General features: G+C 38.8%; 1 protein-coding gene across 1 annotated transcript in view; it reads left to right on the forward strand.

Moving 5' to 3' along the window:
* The window catches only part of LOC128655600 (oocyte zinc finger protein XlCOF6.1-like), an 88,015-nt gene that overhangs the window by 23,458 nt on the left and 44,110 nt on the right, over nt 1-20,447 (forward strand). The window contains exons 5-6 of the mRNA XM_053709189.1: nt 13,564-13,677; nt 15,981-16,067. Coding sequence (XP_053565164.1) covers nt 13,564-13,677; nt 15,981-16,067 — 201 coding nt within the window. The remainder of the gene's footprint in view (nt 1-13,563; nt 13,678-15,980; nt 16,068-20,447) is intronic.

Here is a 20,447-nt window from a genome sequence, read left to right on the forward strand (position 1 = left end):
CTTTATTATACTCTTGTGTAATCCACATTCCTTATATAGTTCTTTACCTCTCATATGCTGTTTTTTTACAGCGCGTTCCCATATCCCCTTGTTCTTTTGCTTAAGTCTGTGTATTGGGGAGGTCTCAATTCTTTTGGTACCCAACAAAGCGCGCCCACCTCCGGGACCCTCAGAATGTGGGAATCTATCGCTACCCATGCCTTTGTTTCCCTAGATCTATGCCAATCTAAGATCCTTTGTAGAGTAACCGCCCCATGATAGTCCGCTATATGGGGCAATCCCAATCCCCCATGTTCTGGTCTCCTGTACATATTTCCTTTATTGATTCTGGGTTTAGTCTTGCTCCAAACAAATGAATTAATATGTTTCTGCAACTGGGGTATATGGCATTTAAGAATGGGTATGGGAAGGGCCTGAATAAGATATAAAATTCTGGTTAATGTTGTCATCTTAATACTTTGTATGCGTCCCCACCATGTGATTGGTTTTGCTGCCCAGGTGTGTAAGTCTTTCTGAATATTGCCCAACAGCACGAGATAATTATCATCAAACAGTTGTGAAATATTGGGAGAGAGTTGAATTCTGAGATATTTAAGTGATTTCTTTTGTATTCTTAAGGGACAAATACTTGTTATAGGCTCAAATTTTTGTGGTGTTAGAGACACATTCATAATCTCTGATTTTTGAGTATTAACTAGGAATCCAGAAAACTTTCCAAAGTTATCAATTTCTCTCAGGGTTTCTGGCACAGAGTGTAAAGGGTCTGTAAGGGTAAATAGCACGTCTTCAGCATATAACGCTATTTTGAAGTTATGTGGGCCTATAATAATACCACAAATCTCTTGGTTTTGTCGAATGTGTGCAGCCAACACCTCCATTGAGAGGATAAACAAAATTGGGGATAGGGGGCACCCCTGTCTTGTCCCATTTTGAATGCTAAATGGGGTAGACAGCATACCGTTCGCTTTAACTTTGGCATTGGGTTGAGTATATAATTGGAAAATGCGTGTGATCGTCTTTGATCCAAACCCCAACGCTACCAACGTCTCTTTTAGGAATATCCAATTGATGCGATCAAACGCATTTTCCGCATCTGTAGCCATTAGGACCGCGGGGATGTTATGAGATTTAACATATGTGGTTAGTGTTATAGCTCTAATGATGTTATCTCTTGCCTCTCTTCCTGGGACGAATCCCACCTGGTCTGATTGAATGAGATGATGCAGTACTTTGTTTATTCGATTAGCTAATATTTTACCTAGTATCTTAATATCTGAGTTGAGAAGGGATATGGGTCTGTAGCGGCTTGTTTCGGTAAGTGGTTTGTTGGGCTTGGGGATAACAGAGATATGGGCTGATAGCATTTCATGAGGGAGTTGGTAATTATCATCTAGTGATTGGAACAATTTTAGTAGATGAGGGGCTATAATATGTTTAAATGTTTTATAGTATGAGTTCGTAAAACCGTCTGGCCCGGGGCTTTTGCCTGACGGTAAGGATTTTATTGCTGCTAGGATTTCAGTTGTGGTTATGGTGGAGTCTAACTCCTCTTTGTTAACGCTAGGTATCTGAGGTAAGTTTGCCATGTATTCCTTCATTTTTTCCTGGTGCCCGGTGGTGTTATTAGATTCTAAATTGTAGAGCGCTGTTTAGTATGAACCGAAGAGATTAGCTATTTGTTTACTATCTAGAATCTCTTTACCCTCTTCTGTAACTAGTTTGTGTATTTGCGATCTTGTCTTTTGAGTCTTCAAAATTTTAGCAAGTAACGACCCTGTTCTATTCCCCTCTTAAAAATACATCTTTTTGATTCCTACTCTGTGCTTCTTTAATCAAGATAGCATTTAGCTCTTTTCTAGTCTCTGTTAGTTGTTTAAATGACGTTAAATCTTTTTGATTATTTTTATGAGTTATCTCTAATTGTCTCATCTTTTCCGTCAGAACATCTATGGTGTTATTATAGGTTTTTCGTCTGAATGCTGTGTGCTTTATACATTCTCCTTGTAACACAGCCTTGTGTGCTTCCCATAAGGTTGCGGAGGTAATATCTTGTGATGTGTTAATACTGAAATATTCTTTTAGGGATTTAGTTAAAGCTTCTAATGTGGCTGGATGTCTCAGTAAAGAATCATCCATCCTCCATATGAACGGTATGACTGGGTGATTTGGCCACTGGAGGGTTATAAGTGCAGCTGAGTGATCTGACCACGAAGTCGGTTGTATATCTGAGTCTTTAACCATGGACAAGTGATTCCTATCCACCATTAAATAATCAATTTGTGTATATATGGACCATGGATGCGAGAAGAAGGTATAATTTCTTTGACTTGGATGTTGTATGCGCCAAATGTCGAGCATACCCAGTTGCATCATACAGTTGTATACTGCATTTGGTGGTCTTGTGCATAGTGAGGCCCTGCCTGTGGACGAATCTACAGATGAATCCAGTACCACATTGAAATCCCCTCCCAAGATTAGTGTTCCTTTTTTGTGATCTGTAACCAGTTTAGCTAATTGTTGGTAAAATTTATGTCTATTGCTGTTTGGAGCGTATATATTGACTATGGTCACTGGTCTATGAAATAATACTCCTATGAGGATCATTATACGCCCTTCTTTATCTGTCACCATATTCTGTAAACTAAAATGTATATTTCGATGAAAAAGAATTCCCACCCCATTCCTTTTTGCTGATGGGTGTGAGCTGAAATACCCTGTTGGATGGTCCCTAGATTTAAATGTTGGAGATGCTGATGCTAAGAAATGAGTTTCCTGTATGAATATGATAGAATCTTTGTTTATTAAAGGTCCTAAGGGCTATTGAGCGTTTAGTAGGAGAGTTAAGTCCCTTTGTGTTTTGTGTGATTATTGTTATAGATGGATTAGTCATGTGTAAATACTAGGTTTCGCTTGTGTTTCTGCTTAATGATGTAGTATCTTACCCTGAGTCGGTAAAGCAAAGGGAACACCAGACCCTTTTGAAGCGGCAAAGTGAGAGAGAGTGCACGATCAGTCTTTCCACTTGGGATGAAGGTAAGTATTGCTCCGAGGAGTCATGGCAGACGAACTTAAAAAAAAACACAAAAACGTTAACATATATGAAAACATAGTTAACCAATTACTAACATAAAGTGCTAGTACCCTATCCCTTTCCCTCGCCATGTGTCCCACAACTACCTCGCTATAAGGGAGCTACGTGGAAAAAAATATGAAGGGGAGAGAGGGGAGTATAGGGGAAAAAAGGGGGGGGGGGGGAGGCAACTAATATGCCAATGATCTTCCAGATGGTCAGTCCTCCGTGTGAGTTGAGAATAAAGAGGGCTTTGCTTAGGGGTAATGTAATATAAAGCTTACTTCTATGCCTAACTCAGCTAAAACAATACTATACCGCTGATGAGAGTCCATTAGTTATCTGCTACAAATGTCCTGTGCTTGTCAAGTGGTTTCTGCCTCTGCATTCTCCTCAGAATGACCCGCTGCAGGATCATTCTTTCTTTTCTTGGATATTGTCACCCATTTTGGGCGCTGAGGGCGCGGAGCAGGTGTTGCTCCGTGTTCATCTTTGTTGTCCCGCAGCTTCGGCAATGAGGGTTGAGGAATTTCAAGGTGTTTACAGAATTGTTCAATGTCCTCAGGTTCCTTATATATAAAAGTTTTATCTTCCTTAACCACCTTTATGGAGAAAGGAAATACCCATCTGTAGGGAATTCCCAGCTCAGACACATGTAGAGCGAGATATCGTGCTTCTTTGCGTTTCGCCAGTGTCATAGGGCTGAGATCAGCATATATTTGTAAATGGTCTTCGCCAAATGCTATAGGAGACCTCTTCCTTGCCGCCTGCAGTATCCTCTCTTCGTCTGTAAACCTGTGGCAGCACAGGACAATGTCCCGCGGCGGTGCTTTGTCTGGGGGCCGTGCCCTTAGAGCTCTATGAACTCTGTCTATGATAACAGTGTCATTGTTTCCTGGTTCTAGCAAGAATCTGAATAAGTTATGTACATAAGATTGCAGTTGAGCGGGGAGAATTTTTTCTGACACCCCTCTGATACGAAGATTCTGGCGTCGGCCCCTATTATCTAAATCTTCAAGCTGTGTCTGCAGCTGCACAATGGTGGAATTTTGTTGCTGTAGTTCTAGGGCCATGTTGTCAGTCATCATAGTAGTTTCTTCTGTTTGTTCTTCTAGTTGTTGGACTCTGTGTCCTAGGGCATTTATTTCACGCTTAACCTCTGTTAGTCCATCTTTAATGGCTTTATTAACCTGTAGCATGAATGTGGTCAGATCTTGTTTAGTGGGGAGAGAGCTGAGATCAGCCCTTGTTATAGGTGTATTGTCTCCTTCTAAATTGTGTGATCCCTGTTGTGGGTCTTCTGAGGTGATGGTATGAGGTAGCGCCATTTCCCCCATTGTATCATTCAGTTTGAAGAAAGAGTTAAGTTTCCCCGCGCCTGGGGTTGCTGGTTTTTGTTTATCAGCTTTGTTTTTATTCCTAGCAGCCATAACAGTGTATCTGCTGTTATTTTATAGTGTGGAAAAGTGGTGCTCCCTCTTAGTGTTCTCTGCAGCCTTATCTGGCTGATTTGCATTAAATTAAAGTTCTGGTCTAGTTCACTCAAACTGTGATCTTATCCTGTCGCCGTAATGAAGGCCCTGCTGAAAGTTACCCTGCTCTGCTTTCGTGCCGTGTATGTGTAACGTACCTCCTATGGCCGCTTTACGATGGCGGATGTCTGTTGCGCCTACAGGGGCCCTTTATTTGTAAATTCGGAACCTGGGGTCTTTTATTTTCGCTGGCTTCGCCTTGCCAGGAAGATTCTATCAGGTGCTGTGGATGCCCAGTTCTGCGCTGTGCAGGATTCACTTGTGGCGATGTAGTGTAAACTTTAGGAAGGCTTCCCGGCTCACCTTTAGGCCTCGTTTGCTGCCGCTGCAAGAAAAGTCTCCTTTACTAGATAGATCCAGTGATCATTGTGGCGATATACCTCTCTTGGTTGTTAGGGTTTGCTTTTAGAGTCCCTTGAGTATAAGGTGATGGATTATCCCCCGGGTAGAGCACCCATCTGTCTGATCAATGCCGGAGCTCTAGAAGTTTGAGACCATGTTCTTCTGGTCGGCTTATACTTTGAGCTTACAAACAAGGTACAAGTTTTTACACTGACTTTGTACATATTATGTTAACATTATGTACCATTTTCACCTGACAGACCCGTTAAATAATATTGATTTAAACATCTAGGTGATTGTAAGCTGTTTAAGGGTTAAAGTAAGGAACTCCAGACTGTTCTTGCATTTGTTCAGTAATTATCCAATGAGCATGTAGCACAGGGTATTTATTTTTAACCAAGGTGTTTTAAATTATCTATGATTAAGGCCACTGGCCGAAACATGTAAGATTTTGACCGTGTGCTATGTTTTTGTGAGCTGCAGCCTTAGCAGCCTTACCGTTTTAAACTGTCAAATAAATTTTGGACTTTTAAAAAGGAAGTTTTATGCTGGCTGGATCTCTTTCTTGTTGTGTGTGTGTGTGTGTGTGTATATATATATATATATGTGTGTGTGTGTGTCTGTGTATGTGTATATATATATATATATATATATATATATATATATATATATATATATATATATATATTTTAGGAGATTGGTGTATGGGCGCAAGACAGTACTTAACACCGAAAGTTAATCAGTTCACATGTATGGTATTGATCAATAAAACTAATAAAATTCATAAAATTTGACAGTATTACAATATTAATACTCATTGTAATTTGTACACAAAGTCCAATAACTGATGTCCAAAATATTTTTAGGAGGAGGTTCCCACGTGATAGTAATTTCTTAGTTATACAAACTTCAGGTAAGTTAGTGTGCCCACAGAAACCAATAGTAATAGATTAATTGTCTACTTACAAAAAACTACCTCAATCAAAATGAGGTAAGTGCTGCACAGTTTAAGTAGTTGGTTCTCTAGTCATTGGCTCCTTCCATATGTATATGTATGTATCCACTTTAATCAAAGCCCCATAGAGAGAGATTTCCTTTTTGTCAGTTTCCTCAGATCAATTGCAATCCCATTCGTAATCGATGTAAAAAGAGGAAATAAAAACAAAAGATAGTGCAATATTGTTTTTATAAAGCACACTTAGAATTTTATTAAATTCACAAACAATGGTCAAACTTGCTTACATTTAAAGACCTCAATTTGCATATGAAGTATCAGTAGCGTTTATTATAATGTTTGTTCTTAATGGTAGCAAGCAAACAAGGAAATTCCCTCTTAAAAACAACAGCAACAGTTCACAATTGATTCATGTAAACAACACACAGTTGATTTGCCCAGGGGATAAAGTATTTGTATATAAATATTTGTCCTAACACGTTTCAAAGGTCACTTAGGGTTTGTACCTGCCTTCTTCATCAGAGGCTAGAATGCCGCTTTTACAACGGATCTTTTATGTGTAGCCATAATGTGGGCGGTGCGGCCTATGTGGCTCATGATTCTACTGGTTGATGTTTGTGATGTATAGGGGGTTTGTATATCTTAAACCTCCCCTTCGTATTTTGTGTTTATAGCTTATGTAACGTTTAGTAGGTGTGTGTGACACGTGGTTAAAGAACACAACCTCATTGGTTCAATATCGATCTATTGTTGATGAACAAGGAAAGACAGCGCCTCATAGTGCAGGTATTTTACCTGCACTATGAGGCGCTGTCTTTCCTTGTTCATTTTCTAGTTATACTGACCACGCAGTTTCAAGACCAGCAGCCTATTGCACCTATACATAACTATTGCACCAGAGTCTACATTCAACTTTTCAGACATTCACCTTTTGTGACATCGTTCACAATCATCTTTGGGACTTTTCTATGATAAGCATGATAAACTTTTTCTTCTTTTTTATACTGATATAGAATTTGTGTGTCAATATTACTTATTTGAGCAAAAATTTGGTTTTCCATTCACTTATTATATTTTGTTTATATTCTGATCATACCTTTGTCATACTTGGTTGTTTTTTTTCTTCATTTACACAATATTGTAGTTGTCCTATATTAGAGACTAAATTAGCTACATTATTTAAACTATTATTTGATTTGGATTTGGATTTTTCTGGCGCACTCTATTACTATACACCTGTATAGTTTTCTCTATCGATCTATTGTTCCCTTTCCTTAAAGTTTAATCGTAAGTGGTTTCAATTCGTTAGAGGTTTGCAATATTAGTTCCCCTACTATATCGGCAATAGTATATCTCTGAACACCGCTAATGACAAAAAAACTCATATTGGATGTTTCAGCATTACCTATTACAATTCCGATTTCATAATATACATATGGGTAAGGAATAAATAGTTTTATACATATAAAAAAACTGGGGTGAAGCAAGGGAAGAAGAACAAAGATACATTCTATTGCGATTTAAATTCATACACATGATTAAAAAATTCCAATTTTTGGTATTGAAATAGGTCTAAAATATATATATCTATGTATATTGAAAATTTACAAAATACATATACATTATATACATATACGCATACATGCATACACATGTGTATATATACACATATACATCCACAATGCATCTAGTGATTCATATAAAAGTGCGTTATTTTTATTTCTATTAAACGCTTTTATAGTGATGTTACATTTCAACATCGTCTATTTCATTATTACAAAAGGTACTCTAAAATTAATATGATTAAGATATTCCATTTTCATGTTCCAAATAAAATTAAAATTAATGGTAAAAATATATACTTATATTGAAATACCTTCTAAAATCTATTAAAAATACATAGCATTATTAAACATACGGTCCCATGCAGATACAACAAAAAATAATTTTACATAGATACACACATTTGTATATGTACATATACCTTAAAACCTACCTCATACGCAAAAAGATCTTTAAATGTAAGCAAGTTTTACCATTGTTTGTGAATTTAATAAAATTCTAAGTGTACTTTATAAAAACAATATTGCACTATCTTTTGTTTTTATTTCCTCTTTTTACATCGATTACGAATGGGATTGCAACTAATCTGAAGAAACTGACAAAAAGGAAATCTCTCTCCATGGGGCTTTGATTAAAGTGGATACATACATATACATCTGGAAGTAACCAATGACTAGAGAACCAACTACTTAAAAAACTGTGCGGCACTTACCTCATTTTGATTGAGGTAGTTTTTTTGTAAGTAGACAATTAATCTATTACTGTACTATTGGTTTCTGTGGGCACACCAACTTACCTGAAGTTTGTCTAACTAAGAAATTACTATCACGCGGGAACCTTCTCCTAACATCTTTTTGGACATCAGTTATTGGACTTTATTACAATATTAATACTCATTGTAATTTGTACACACTGTCAAATTTTATGAATTTTATTAGTTTTATTGATCAATACCATACAGGTGAACTGATTAACTTTCAGTGTTAAGTACTGTCTTGCGCCCATACACCAATCTCCTAAACTATTTTTTAACTCTATTAGACTCTGTATTTCTGGTGGCAGGGGCCACCAGGATTACCTTGTCAGGTCATATGGGCAGCATTACAGATCTTAATAGCAAATATTTGTTTTAAATAATTTGAATTATGCTCTAGGCACTGTTATTTTTTACTCTTTGTATTATATATATATATATATATATTGTGTGTATGAGGTATGTGCGTTACAGGTGAGTGCACTATATTGTGTGTGAGATACGTGGGTTACAGCTGAGTGTGCACATATATTGTGTGAGATACGTGGGTTACAGCTGAGTGTGCACATATATTGTGTGAGATACGTGGGTTACAGCTGAGTGTGCACATATATTGTGTGTGAGATACGTGGGTTACAGCTGAGTGTGCACATATATTGTGTGAGATACGTGGGTTACAGCTGAGTGTGCACATATATATTATGTGTGAGGTACGTAGGTTACAGGTGAGTGTGCACATATATTGTGTTTGAGGTACATGGGTTGCAGATGAGTGTGCACGTATATTGTATGCGAGGGATGTGAGTTACAGATGAGTGTGCACATATATTGTGTGTGTGGTACGTGGGTTACAGGTGAGTGTGCACATATATTGTGTGTTAGGTTCATGGGTTACAGGTGAGTGTGCACATAAATTGTGTGTGAGGTATGTGTGTTAAGGGTATGTATGTGTGTATATGTGTGTGTGTGTGTGTGTATGTATGTACGTATATGTATGTGTGTATATATATATATATATATATATATATATATATATATATATATATATATAATCTCCTCCATGTGTATCTGCACTCACAATGCAATAGGGTCACCAACCAGGGTGCCAAGTCGATAGTATTTACAGTCTATTTCAATAAAGGACTGCACTCACTGGATTTAGATAAAGAATTTAAATATTTATTGTGGTAACGTTTCGGGGTTTGCAGACCCCTTCTGGTCTGGTCTGAGGAAGGGGTCTGCGAACCCTGAAACGTTAAAGTTTGGTGCCATTATAAAGAAATTACATTTTAACTTTTTTTTTTGAGATGGTAACATAAAGTAGATGAAAAAAATTATTCTTTATTCCATGGTATGTTAAAAACCCCTTGCTAAAGGATACAATGGTCAGTCCTTTTGATAAAAAAAAAATATGTATTCATTTTATGTGGGTGATCTCAGAACTCTCATTAACATATCTTACTTTTCATGCCTTAAATTAGCACCATTTTCATAATCCGTAAAATGCTTTTTTTAATACACTTTAAGTGAACTGAAATAGATTAATCACATTAATGTCCCATGAGCCCCTTAGCTGTTGAAGAGTGACGCAACACTTTGTTTAGCAATACACTGCAGCTTTCTTTGAAAACTAAGCAATTAAGCTATGTTTAAAAAAGCTATGGGGACTTGACTTTATTTGGGGACTATGAGGAATCCCCTCTACTGACTGGAGGCTCTCTCCCTTTGACGTCTCCTTTTCTGCTTTCCCCGTTACCTGCTAGCTGAAACTCTTAAACAGCTTGGCAATCAAATACACCTTCACAGGGCTTGTACCGCTGTAAACTTCTGGCTTCACATCCATGTTTGCTTCTGACTTCTCCGTTACCTGCTAGCTGAGACGGAGTTGCCTGCCTAACTAAGGACACCCCCCCAATGAGATCGCAGGATTGGTTCTTTATCCAAAAAACCGTCACAGCTCCATCCGCTGGTTGGACCGCATATGACCACGCCTCCACTCGCCTCAGTCCAATCAACGGATAGAACTGTGACGTTTCTCAGATGAAGAACCAATGAAGAACCAATCCCACGATATTATTGGGGGTGTGTCCTTAGTTAGGCAGGCAACTTCGTCTCAGCTAGCAGGTAACAGAGAAGTCAGAAGCAGACATGGATGTAAAGCCAGGAGTTTACAGCAGTACAAGCCTTGTGAAGGTGTATTTGATGCCAAGCTGTTTAAGAGTTTCATCCACGATCGTTGTACTGGGGTGAGTTGTGATCCATTCTTCTCTTGCAACAAATGCTAGCAGGCTTTATATTGCTGGCGAACGTTAGTTACTGGGAACTTTGTCTTAACTCACTCAGCCTCCTTACCTTAACTACCGGTGCCTAACCCCAACCTGTTCTACTTACAGTATACCAGTATTTGTGCAACATCCCGAGTATAGGCCGCAACCTAGTTTAAAGACTTGCATTAGGGGGGAAAAGTGCGGCCTATACTCGGGACAATACTGGTATATATATATTTATATTTATTTTCATTCCAAAGAGGCATGCACTCACTGGATTAGTGCAAAAAGGTGCTTAAGAAAACAGTGACATTTCGGGGATCAATCACCCCTTTATCAGACTAAGTGAAATTTTGAGAAACAGTGTATTTAACAGGTGCTAACCCCACCCCTGATCAGAGAAGAACCGTCCATAAGCATTATCAAGTGATTCATATAAGCAATAAACAAACAAACAAATAAATACATAGAATAATACATTATACTCTGTACTAATCAATATAGTACATAATACGTTAACAAACTTAAATAGTCAATATATATAGGACAGTATGTGCACAATATAAACCCATTAGTGTGATCATGTAATATGTTAATAAGGAGCTCTCTCCCTAATTCTTGTAAGCTGTTTCCATAGTCGTTGCCGGTTACAACACGGCTAAAGCTTTTCAACATTCAAAATACAAACACATTAGATCAAAAATGCAGACAAGATGTATAGAAACAGTTTGGAAATACAGAAACGTACCAAACACTATCAGCACCATGTCAAACCCGAAGACACCACACGTGTGAGTAGTGGGCGTGACCGTCAGAGGGTCATCAAACAACACAGACCGAGACAGCCAATCAGACCGTTACTACATCACTCAGAGGGAATAATTGTGACAGTATAGACCAGAAACTCAGTGTGTGTGTGTGATGGGCGTTGCCAGTAAGCGTCATCAAATACGACTAAATCAGCCAATCAAACAACAACAATAGAATTCAGGCGTATGGGTAAACAAGAGTGCATTCCTGTAAGTCAATTAATAACAGGCAATGTAAGAACACACATGTATAGGGGGTAGGCGTGTCCCTTCAGGCATCGTCGGATATATCAGCCACTCACACTGCCATAGAATAATAAGTGTAAACAAATCAGAGACTAAGTGTCCCCAATAGGCTCGATTTATATATGTGTGAAAGGCACTACTAACAGAGTCATCAATCAAATTAAGTTAATCCAACCGGTAGTTTACAGTATACACAGGTAGGAGTTTAAGTGGACATACCTTAATGTCTGGATTCATACGAATAAAGATATATATTAAAGGGACACTGAACCCAATTTTTTTTTCTTTTGTGATTCAGATAGAGCATGCAATTTTAAGCAACTTTGTAATTTACTCCTATTATCAACGTTTCTTCATTCTCTTGCTATCTTTATTTGAAAAAGAAGGCATCTAAGCTTCTTTTTTTTTTTAGTTCTCTGGACAGCACTTTTTTATTGGTGGATTAATGTATCCACCAATCAGCAAGAACAACCCAGGTTGTTCACCAAAAATGGGCCGGCATCTAAACTTACATTCCTGCATTTCAAATAAAGATACCAAGAGAATGAAGAAAATTTGATAATAGGAGTAAATTAGAAAGTTGCTTAAAATTGCATGCTCTATCTGAATCACGAAATACATTTTTTTGGGTTCAGTGTCCCTTTAAACTAGTTCAATTATTAGGGTCATCATCTGCAAAGCCCATCGTACATCTAGAATAAATACAAACATATATATATATATATATATATATATATATATATATATATATATATATATATATATATATATCTCAAATAATGGAGGTTCCAGCACAATTACCAAGTAGATGGAAAATCTATTTTCTTTGCTTTGTGGGGTGCACGAACGTCAGAGGGTCCTGCACACCTCTAATGTAAGGCAAGAAGAGAAGGACGTCAGCACCCACTTATTCATCAAAAATATATCCTTTATTTCATAGTAACATTGAAGACAAAACAGCAACGTTTCGGATTCATCTGATCCTTAGTCATGACTACGAATCAGATGGATCCGAAACGTTGCTGTTTTGTCTTCAATGTTACTATTAAATAAAGGATATATTTTTGATGAATAAGTGGGTGCTGACGTCCTTCTCTTCTTGCCATATATATATGTTTGTTCACCATCTCTCACACTCCATCATCTGTTCTGAATAGATTAGGGGGTCATTCGGCAGCTCATCACAGTGGCTTACATATCTGTAACAGATCCTCATGAATTGATGGTCAAAGAATAACCTAGTTGTTATAAAAAATAACAGCCTGTAAAGAGAGCTACCTGAGCCAATTAATAAAAACTGGAACATAATAATAAAAGTGTAGGCTACAAGAAGATAGATTATTAATATAGCTACGTTCTAGAGCTGCAGAATATTTTTGAAGCTCAAATAAGTACAGTGTTATTTTGGAAAACTATCGTGCAAACAGACACTATACAAAGAGATGGACATTATAAAAAGCATTGCCAATCAATTTGGTGGTTCAGTCCATTTGGGTACAGAGTTCTTAATTTGAATATCCATTTCGATACATATATTGTGTCTGAGGTACATGGTTACAGGTGAGTGTGCACGTATATTGTGTCTGAGGTACATGGTTACAGGTGAGTGTGCACGTATATTGTGTGTGAGGTTTATGGGTTACAGGTGAGTGTGCACATATATTGTGTGTGAGGTTTATGGGTTACAGGTGAGTGTGCACATATATTGTGTGTGAGGTTTATGGGTTACAGGTGAGTGCACATATATTGTGTGTGAGGTACATGGTTACAGGTGAGTGTGCACGTATATTGTGTGTGAGGTTTATGTGTTACAGGTGAGTGTGCACATATATCGTGTTACATATGCGAGTTACAGCTGAGTGTGCATAGTAAGTGTTATAGTCTACTAAATAATTCTCTTGTGTGCACATAGTAATTTTCCGATCATCACATGATTTGTATTTATATATAATGAGAGATAAATTGATACATCCCATAAGTACTACAAACAACTTACACATATGCATGTATATTCTTATTGCACAGGCCGTATGGATGTGACACCTTCAGATGGCTCAGAGGTTGAGTACGGAAGAGAACCGTATGTGTTTGATAACGTGAAGACTGAGGAGGATGAAGTTCCTATAAATATGGCTACAGGTATTTAGCAAAAATTAACACATTATCGTCAAACATCCACTGGACATAGCGCAGGTCTTGCCTCAGGCATGCAGTCCTAGGATAGCTTCACCACTGTTTGCGAAACTGCGCTAGTGAAACCGATAATGACTATGGATGTACAGGGTGCGTTTGTCATTAAGGGGTTAAGTAAAGGGAATATTCTGTGATGGTCTCATTTTGCCTCATGTAAATAAGTTTATTTCCTCAAATGGTTACACAGCAGACACAAGTTAGTGTGCAGCTCATGTATTAATAACTAAGGGCTAGTTTACAAATGAAGTGTAAAATATAAGCACTACTGAGTGTCAACTCCACTCAAGTTAAATCTATAGTGCTTCTATTCTTTTTCTTTCATGATTCAGAGAGAGAGATCAATTTTAATCAACTTTCCAATTTACTTTTGTTATCAAAGGATACAAGAGAACAAAACAAATGAAATAATTAAAGTAAATTGCAAAGTTGTTTAAAATTGCATTCTGTCTAAATCTATCTGAAAACTTCATGTCTCTGATGATAATTCTGCACAAGGTCCTGCTAAGGGTAACGTTAACAGTTGCGCTGCACTTGCGTCTCATGGATATAGGGCACAGGTGAGTGTACGTGTGTGATGTGCTTGAGGGATGCAGGGTCAGAGTGAGTGTACGTGTGTGATGTATCTAAGGGGCACAAGCAAATGTATGTTAGTGACGTGTCTGAGCAAATCAGGGCACCGAAAAGTGTATGTGTATAACCTATCTGAGGGACACATGGCACGTGTATATGTATTCGTGTGTCTGAGGGAAATAGATCACAGGTAAGTGTACGTGTGTGACATGTCCGAGGGATGCAGGGTACAGGTGAGTGTACGTGTGTGATGTGTCTGAGGGATACAGGGCACAGGTGAGTGTGTGTGATGTGTCTGAGGGATACAGGGCACAGGTGAGTGTGTGTGATGTGTCTGAGGGATACAGGGTACAGGTGAGTGTACATGTGTGATGTGTCTGAGGGATACAGGGCACAGGTGAGTGTACATGTGTGATGTGTCTGAGGGATACAGGGCACAGGTGAGTGTACGTGTGTGATGTGTCTAAGGGATACAGGGTACATGTTAGTGTACATGTGTGATGTGTCTGAGGGATACAGGGTACAGGTGAGTGTACATGTGTGATGTGTCTGAGGGATACAGGGCACAGGTGAGTGTACGTGTGTGATGTGTCTGAGGTATACAGGGCACAGGTGAGTGTACATGTGTGATGTGTCTGAGGGATACAGGGCACAGGTGAGTGTACATGTGTGATGTGTCTGAGGGATACAGGGCACAGGTGAGTGTACATGTGTGATGTGTCTGAGGGATACAGGGCACAGGTAAGTGTATGTGTGTGATGTGCCTGAGGGATACAGGGCACAGGTGAGTGTATGTGTGTGATGTGTCTGAGGGATACAGGGCACAGGTGAGTGTACGTATGTGATGTGTCTGAGGGATACAGGGCACAGGTGAGTGTACGTGTGTGATGTGTCTGAGGGATGCAGGGCACATGTGAGTGTACGTGTGTGATTGTGTCTGAGGGATCCAGGGAACAGGTGAGTGTACGTGTCTGAGGGATACAGGGCACAGGTGAGTGTACATGTGTGATGTGCCTGAGGGATACAGGGTACAGGTGAGTGTACATGTGTGATGTGTCTGAGGGATACAGGGCACAGGTGAGTGTATGTGTGTGATGTGTCTGAGGGATACAGGGCACAGGTGAGTGTACATGTGTGATGTGTCTGAGGTATACAGGGCACAGGTGAGTGTACATGTGTGATGTGTCTGAGGGATACAGGGCACAGGTGAGTGTACGTGTGTGATGTGTCTGAGGGATACAGGGCACAGGTGAGTATATGTGTGTGATGTGCCTGAGGGATACAGGGCACAGGTGAGTGTATATGTGTGATGTGTCTGAGGGGTACAGGGTACGGGTGAGTGTACATGTGTGATGTGTCTGAGGGATACAGGGTACAGGTGAGTGTACGTGTGTGATGTGTCTGATGGATACAGGGCACAGGTGAGTGTACGTGTGTGATGTGTCTGAGGGATACAGGGTACAGGTGAGTGTACATGTGTGATGTGTCTGAGGCATACAGGGCACAGGTGAGTGTACGTGTGTGATGTGTCTGAGGGATACAGGGTACAGGTGAGTGTACATGTGTGATGTGTCTGATGGATACAGGGCACAGGTGAGTGTTTGTATGTTTCAAATATTACAAATTCCTTGTGCATTGCTAAAAGCTAAACACTGACCATATTTATATGACCTATGCAGGTGATATTAAGACTGTTACACTTAATGCTGAACAGACTATTGATCTGGAAGCTCTGAAGCAGGAAATGAGTGACAATATCAGTACAGGTGAGTGCACGTGTGTGATGTTTCTGAGAGGTACAGGGCCCCACTATCATGTATAATCTACCCTATATATAATATGGATGCTCTGTTCACGATTAGCTTTCAAATAATTATTTTAATTGTTTGGAATATATATTCATGCCTATAATTATGATTTTTTTATTTTTATGATGCTGATATTATACAATGTGAATTGTCACATATTGTTTGTTATATACTCCCTATTTATAAAAGGATGTTTTCTTAAATTTGCTAATGTAGAAATAATATTGTGTTCGACTGATTGTACTATTATCCTCCATTTCATATTGAGTAGGAGATTGTACGTCATCAACTTAGCCCCAAGTTAATCTAATTTTATATAAATATAGGGTGATGTCTAATATCGCAGACTTTGTGTTTAAGAGTGAATATTGATTGTTCAGTTCATAGAAGATATTTAAGTGTTCAACATATCATATATTTTACTTTCATTTTGGTTTAGATATATGTATATGCTAGGCTATTATCTGTTATCACTATATTGTCTAAGGCATGACATCCGGTAAGGGTGTGTGTCGGTACTAGCCACTGATTGGTTAGGGGTTGGTATATGTAGAGTAAAGGGTTGTCATTGTTATCTACAGCCTGATGAAACGGCACTGTTGGCCGAGAAACGCGTTGATGTGTTTTAACTGGTTTTAAATAAACTTGTTTTATCTATATCACTCCTGCTCTGTGTACAATTTCTCTTTTGTTGATGTGGGGACAGTTGTGTTCAAACCGCACATACGAGAGAGGCGCTCTTAGCCTCCCACACACCACCTGTTTCGATTCTGCCGATTGGTACAGACGGATGAAGGCGTTGGTTGCCTGAAGCTTCCTGGTTGGTGAGACGCTTCCACGTCGGGCTTCGGAGGTAGACAGTGAGTCTGCCCGGCCTGCTGTTGATGGCACTGTCTGTGCAGTTCTCTTTGTGAGTTGTAATTTGTTTGTTGTATCTCTACACAGTCCAGACGATATTGTCCGATGTGGCGCCTCCTCTTCTGTCTTTACAGGACCTTCATCTGATCACTTTCTGCAAACTCCTCGTCTTGAGTTTTCCTCTTGGCAAATGAGTGCACCTCTGTTGGGTTCCTTAGCCCTATTCTGTTCTTCATATCCCTTGCTACGGCTGTGAGGTTTGCTGCTTATGACTTTGTCTTGTTTCCTTTTATAGGGTTATCCGTGTTCATCGCCCTCCTATTGACTGCATTTTTGATACATTTTTGTTATGATACATTGTCTTAATGGTGTACTATAGGTACTAGACGGATCTATTGTCGTCTCATCACCTATTTAGCCACATATTTGTAAATTGGTATTTTATCATAGAATTTAGTCACATATTTGAACATTATATTTGAAGATTATATTTAGTGAGTTATTGGTATTTCGATATTATAGCTTTTTATTCTGTTTTATTTTTGTTTTGATCACTACAAATCATTTTTTTTTATTTTTATTTTTTTTTTCCAAAAATGTTTTTTATTTTGTAAAATATATACACTGCGCATATACATTTGAAATTGTTACAGAATTGTAGAGATTTACCACTGTGAAGGCTGCACACACGCAGCACGAGTGATATTTAGTAAAACAAAAGCAAATAATACAAAAAGAGTAACATATAAAACAAACATAACACACCGTGCAACCCGGCCCAGGATTCTATTCATACAACTTTAAAATTAATCCGTCCCCCAACAACCCAGACTCCCAGACATTTAAGTTAATCATTATGACCTTTCAATGTAGCGCCCCAGTTCCTCTAAGTCTCCCTTCACCTTCCAATATACCAAACTCCATTCCCCCTACCAATGTATCAAATCAACTATCTTTACATTCTATGTGTGGTGGGTGTTGTAAAGTCAAGTTTTGAACTTATCTCTCAAATATTCCTCCCATAATATCTTAATTTGGAGGTATCTGTCTAACTTACACTGTTTGAGGTAGTGGTATTCCTCTAGTAAAATAGAGTGATTACATTCTTGTACACATTATGCTGTAGTCAGGACATTAGAGCTTTTCCAGTTCTTGGCTATTAATAACTTAAGACCATTACTAGCAATAGCAATATTAAATAGTTTGACCTGCTCTATTGTGAATTTTTTAGGTACAATGTGGAATAGCCGGAGGACTGGGTCCAACGGTAAATTTCTATCTAGTAACTTTGATATTTCCTTTGCGATATTTTCCCATACTGGGATTATACTAGGGCACTGCCACCATATATGTGCCATATGGCCAATATAATTTTGACATCTCCAGCAGATGGCAGAGGTATTACTAAATATTTCTTCTGTTAAGTGTGATCAGTCCACGGGTCATCATTACTTCTGGGATATTACTCCTCCCCAACAGGAAGTGCAAGAGGATTCACCCAGCAGAGCTGCATATAGCTCCTCCCCTCTACGTCACTCCCAGTCATTCTCTTGCACCCAACGACTAGATAGGATGTGTGAGAGGACTATGGTGATTATACTTAGTTTTATATCTTCAATCAAAAGTTTGTTATTTTAAAATAGCACCGGAGTGTGTTATTATCTCTCTGGCAGAGTTTGAAGAAGAATCTACCAGAGTTTTTGTTATGATTTTAGCCGGAGTAGTTAAGATCATATTGCTGTTTCTCGGCCATCTGAGGAGAGGTAAACTTCAGATCAGGGGACAGCGGGCAGATGAATCTGCATAGAGGTATGTAGCAGTTTTTATTTTCTGACAATGGAATTGATGAGAAAATCCTGCCATACCGATATAATGTCATGTATGTATACTTTACACTTCAGTATTCTGGGGAATGGTACTTCACTAGAATTACACTGTAAGAAATACATAAAGCTGTTTAATAACTAGAGATTATGTTTAACGTTTTTGCTGGAATGTAAAATCGTTTTCATTTACTGAGGTACTGAGTGAATAAATGTTTGGGCACTATTTTTCCACTTGGCAGTTGCTTAATCTGTTTTTCTGACAGTTTCTGTTCTCCCTCACTGCTGTGTGTGAGGGGGAGGGGCCGTTTTTTTGGCGCTTTTACTGCATCAAATATTTCAGTCAGCAACTCATTGTATTCCCTGCATGATCCGGTTCATCTCTACAGAGCTCAGGGGTCTTCAAAACTTATTTTGAGGGAGGTAATTTCTCTCAGCAGAGCTGTGAGAATTATAGTTTGACTGAGATAAAAAACGTTTATTCTGTAATTTGTTTCCTGCTTTCAGAATTTGTTATCTTTGCTAATGGGATTAAACCTTTGCTAAAGTTGTGTTGTTTACAAGGATTGAGGCTATAACTGTTTCAATTTATTAATTTTCAACTGTCATAGATCTTCTGTGCTTCTTAAAGGCACAGTACGTTTTAATATTATTCTAATTGAATTGTATTTCCAAGTTGCAAGTTTATTTGCTAGTGTGTTAAACATGTCTGATTCAGAGGATGATACCTGTGTCATTTGTTGCAATGCCAAAGTGGAGCCCAATAGAAATTTATGTACTAACTGTATTGATGCTACTTTAAATAAAAGTCAATCTGTACAAATTGAACAAATTTCACCAAACAACGAGGGGAGAGTTATGCCGACTAACTCGCCTCACGTGTCAGTACCTACATCTCCCGCTCAGAGGGAGGTGCGTGATATTGTAGCGCCGAGTACATCTGGGCGGCCATTACAAATCACATTACAGGATATGGCTACTGTTATGACTGAGGTTTTGGCTAAATTACCAGAACTAAGAGGTAAGCGTGATCACTCTGGGGTGAGAACAGAGTGCGCTGATAATATTAGGGCCATGTCAGACACTGCGTCACAGGTGGCAGAACATGAGGACGGAGAACTTCATTCTGTGGGTGACGGTTCTGATCCAAACAGACTGGATTCAGATATTTCAAATTTTAAATTTAAACTGGAAAACCTCCGTGTATTACTAGGGGAGGTGTTAGCGGCTCTGAATGATTGTAACACAGTTGCAATACCAGAGAAAATGTGTAGGTTGGATAAATATTTTGCGGTACCGACGAGTACTGAGGTTTTTCCTATACCTAAGAGACTTACTGAAATTGTTACTAAGGAGTGGGATAGACCCGGTGTGCCGTTCTCACCCCCTCCGATATTTAGAAAAATGTTTCCAATAGACGCCACCACAAGGGACTTATGGCAAACGGTCCCTAAGGTGGAGGGAGCAGTTTCTACCTTAGCTAAGCGTACCACTATCCCGGTGGAGGATAGCTGTGCTTTTTCAGATCCAATGGATAAAAAGTTAGAGGGTTACCTTAAGAAAATGTTTGTTCAACAAGGTTTTATATTGCAACCCCTTGCATGCATTGCGCCGATCACGGCTGCAGCGGCATTCTGGATTGAGTCTCTGGAAGAGA

Source organism: Bombina bombina, chromosome 4 (assembly GCF_027579735.1).
Source record: "Bombina bombina isolate aBomBom1 chromosome 4, aBomBom1.pri, whole genome shotgun sequence".
Classification (NCBI taxonomy): Eukaryota; Metazoa; Chordata; class Amphibia; order Anura; family Bombinatoridae; genus Bombina; species Bombina bombina.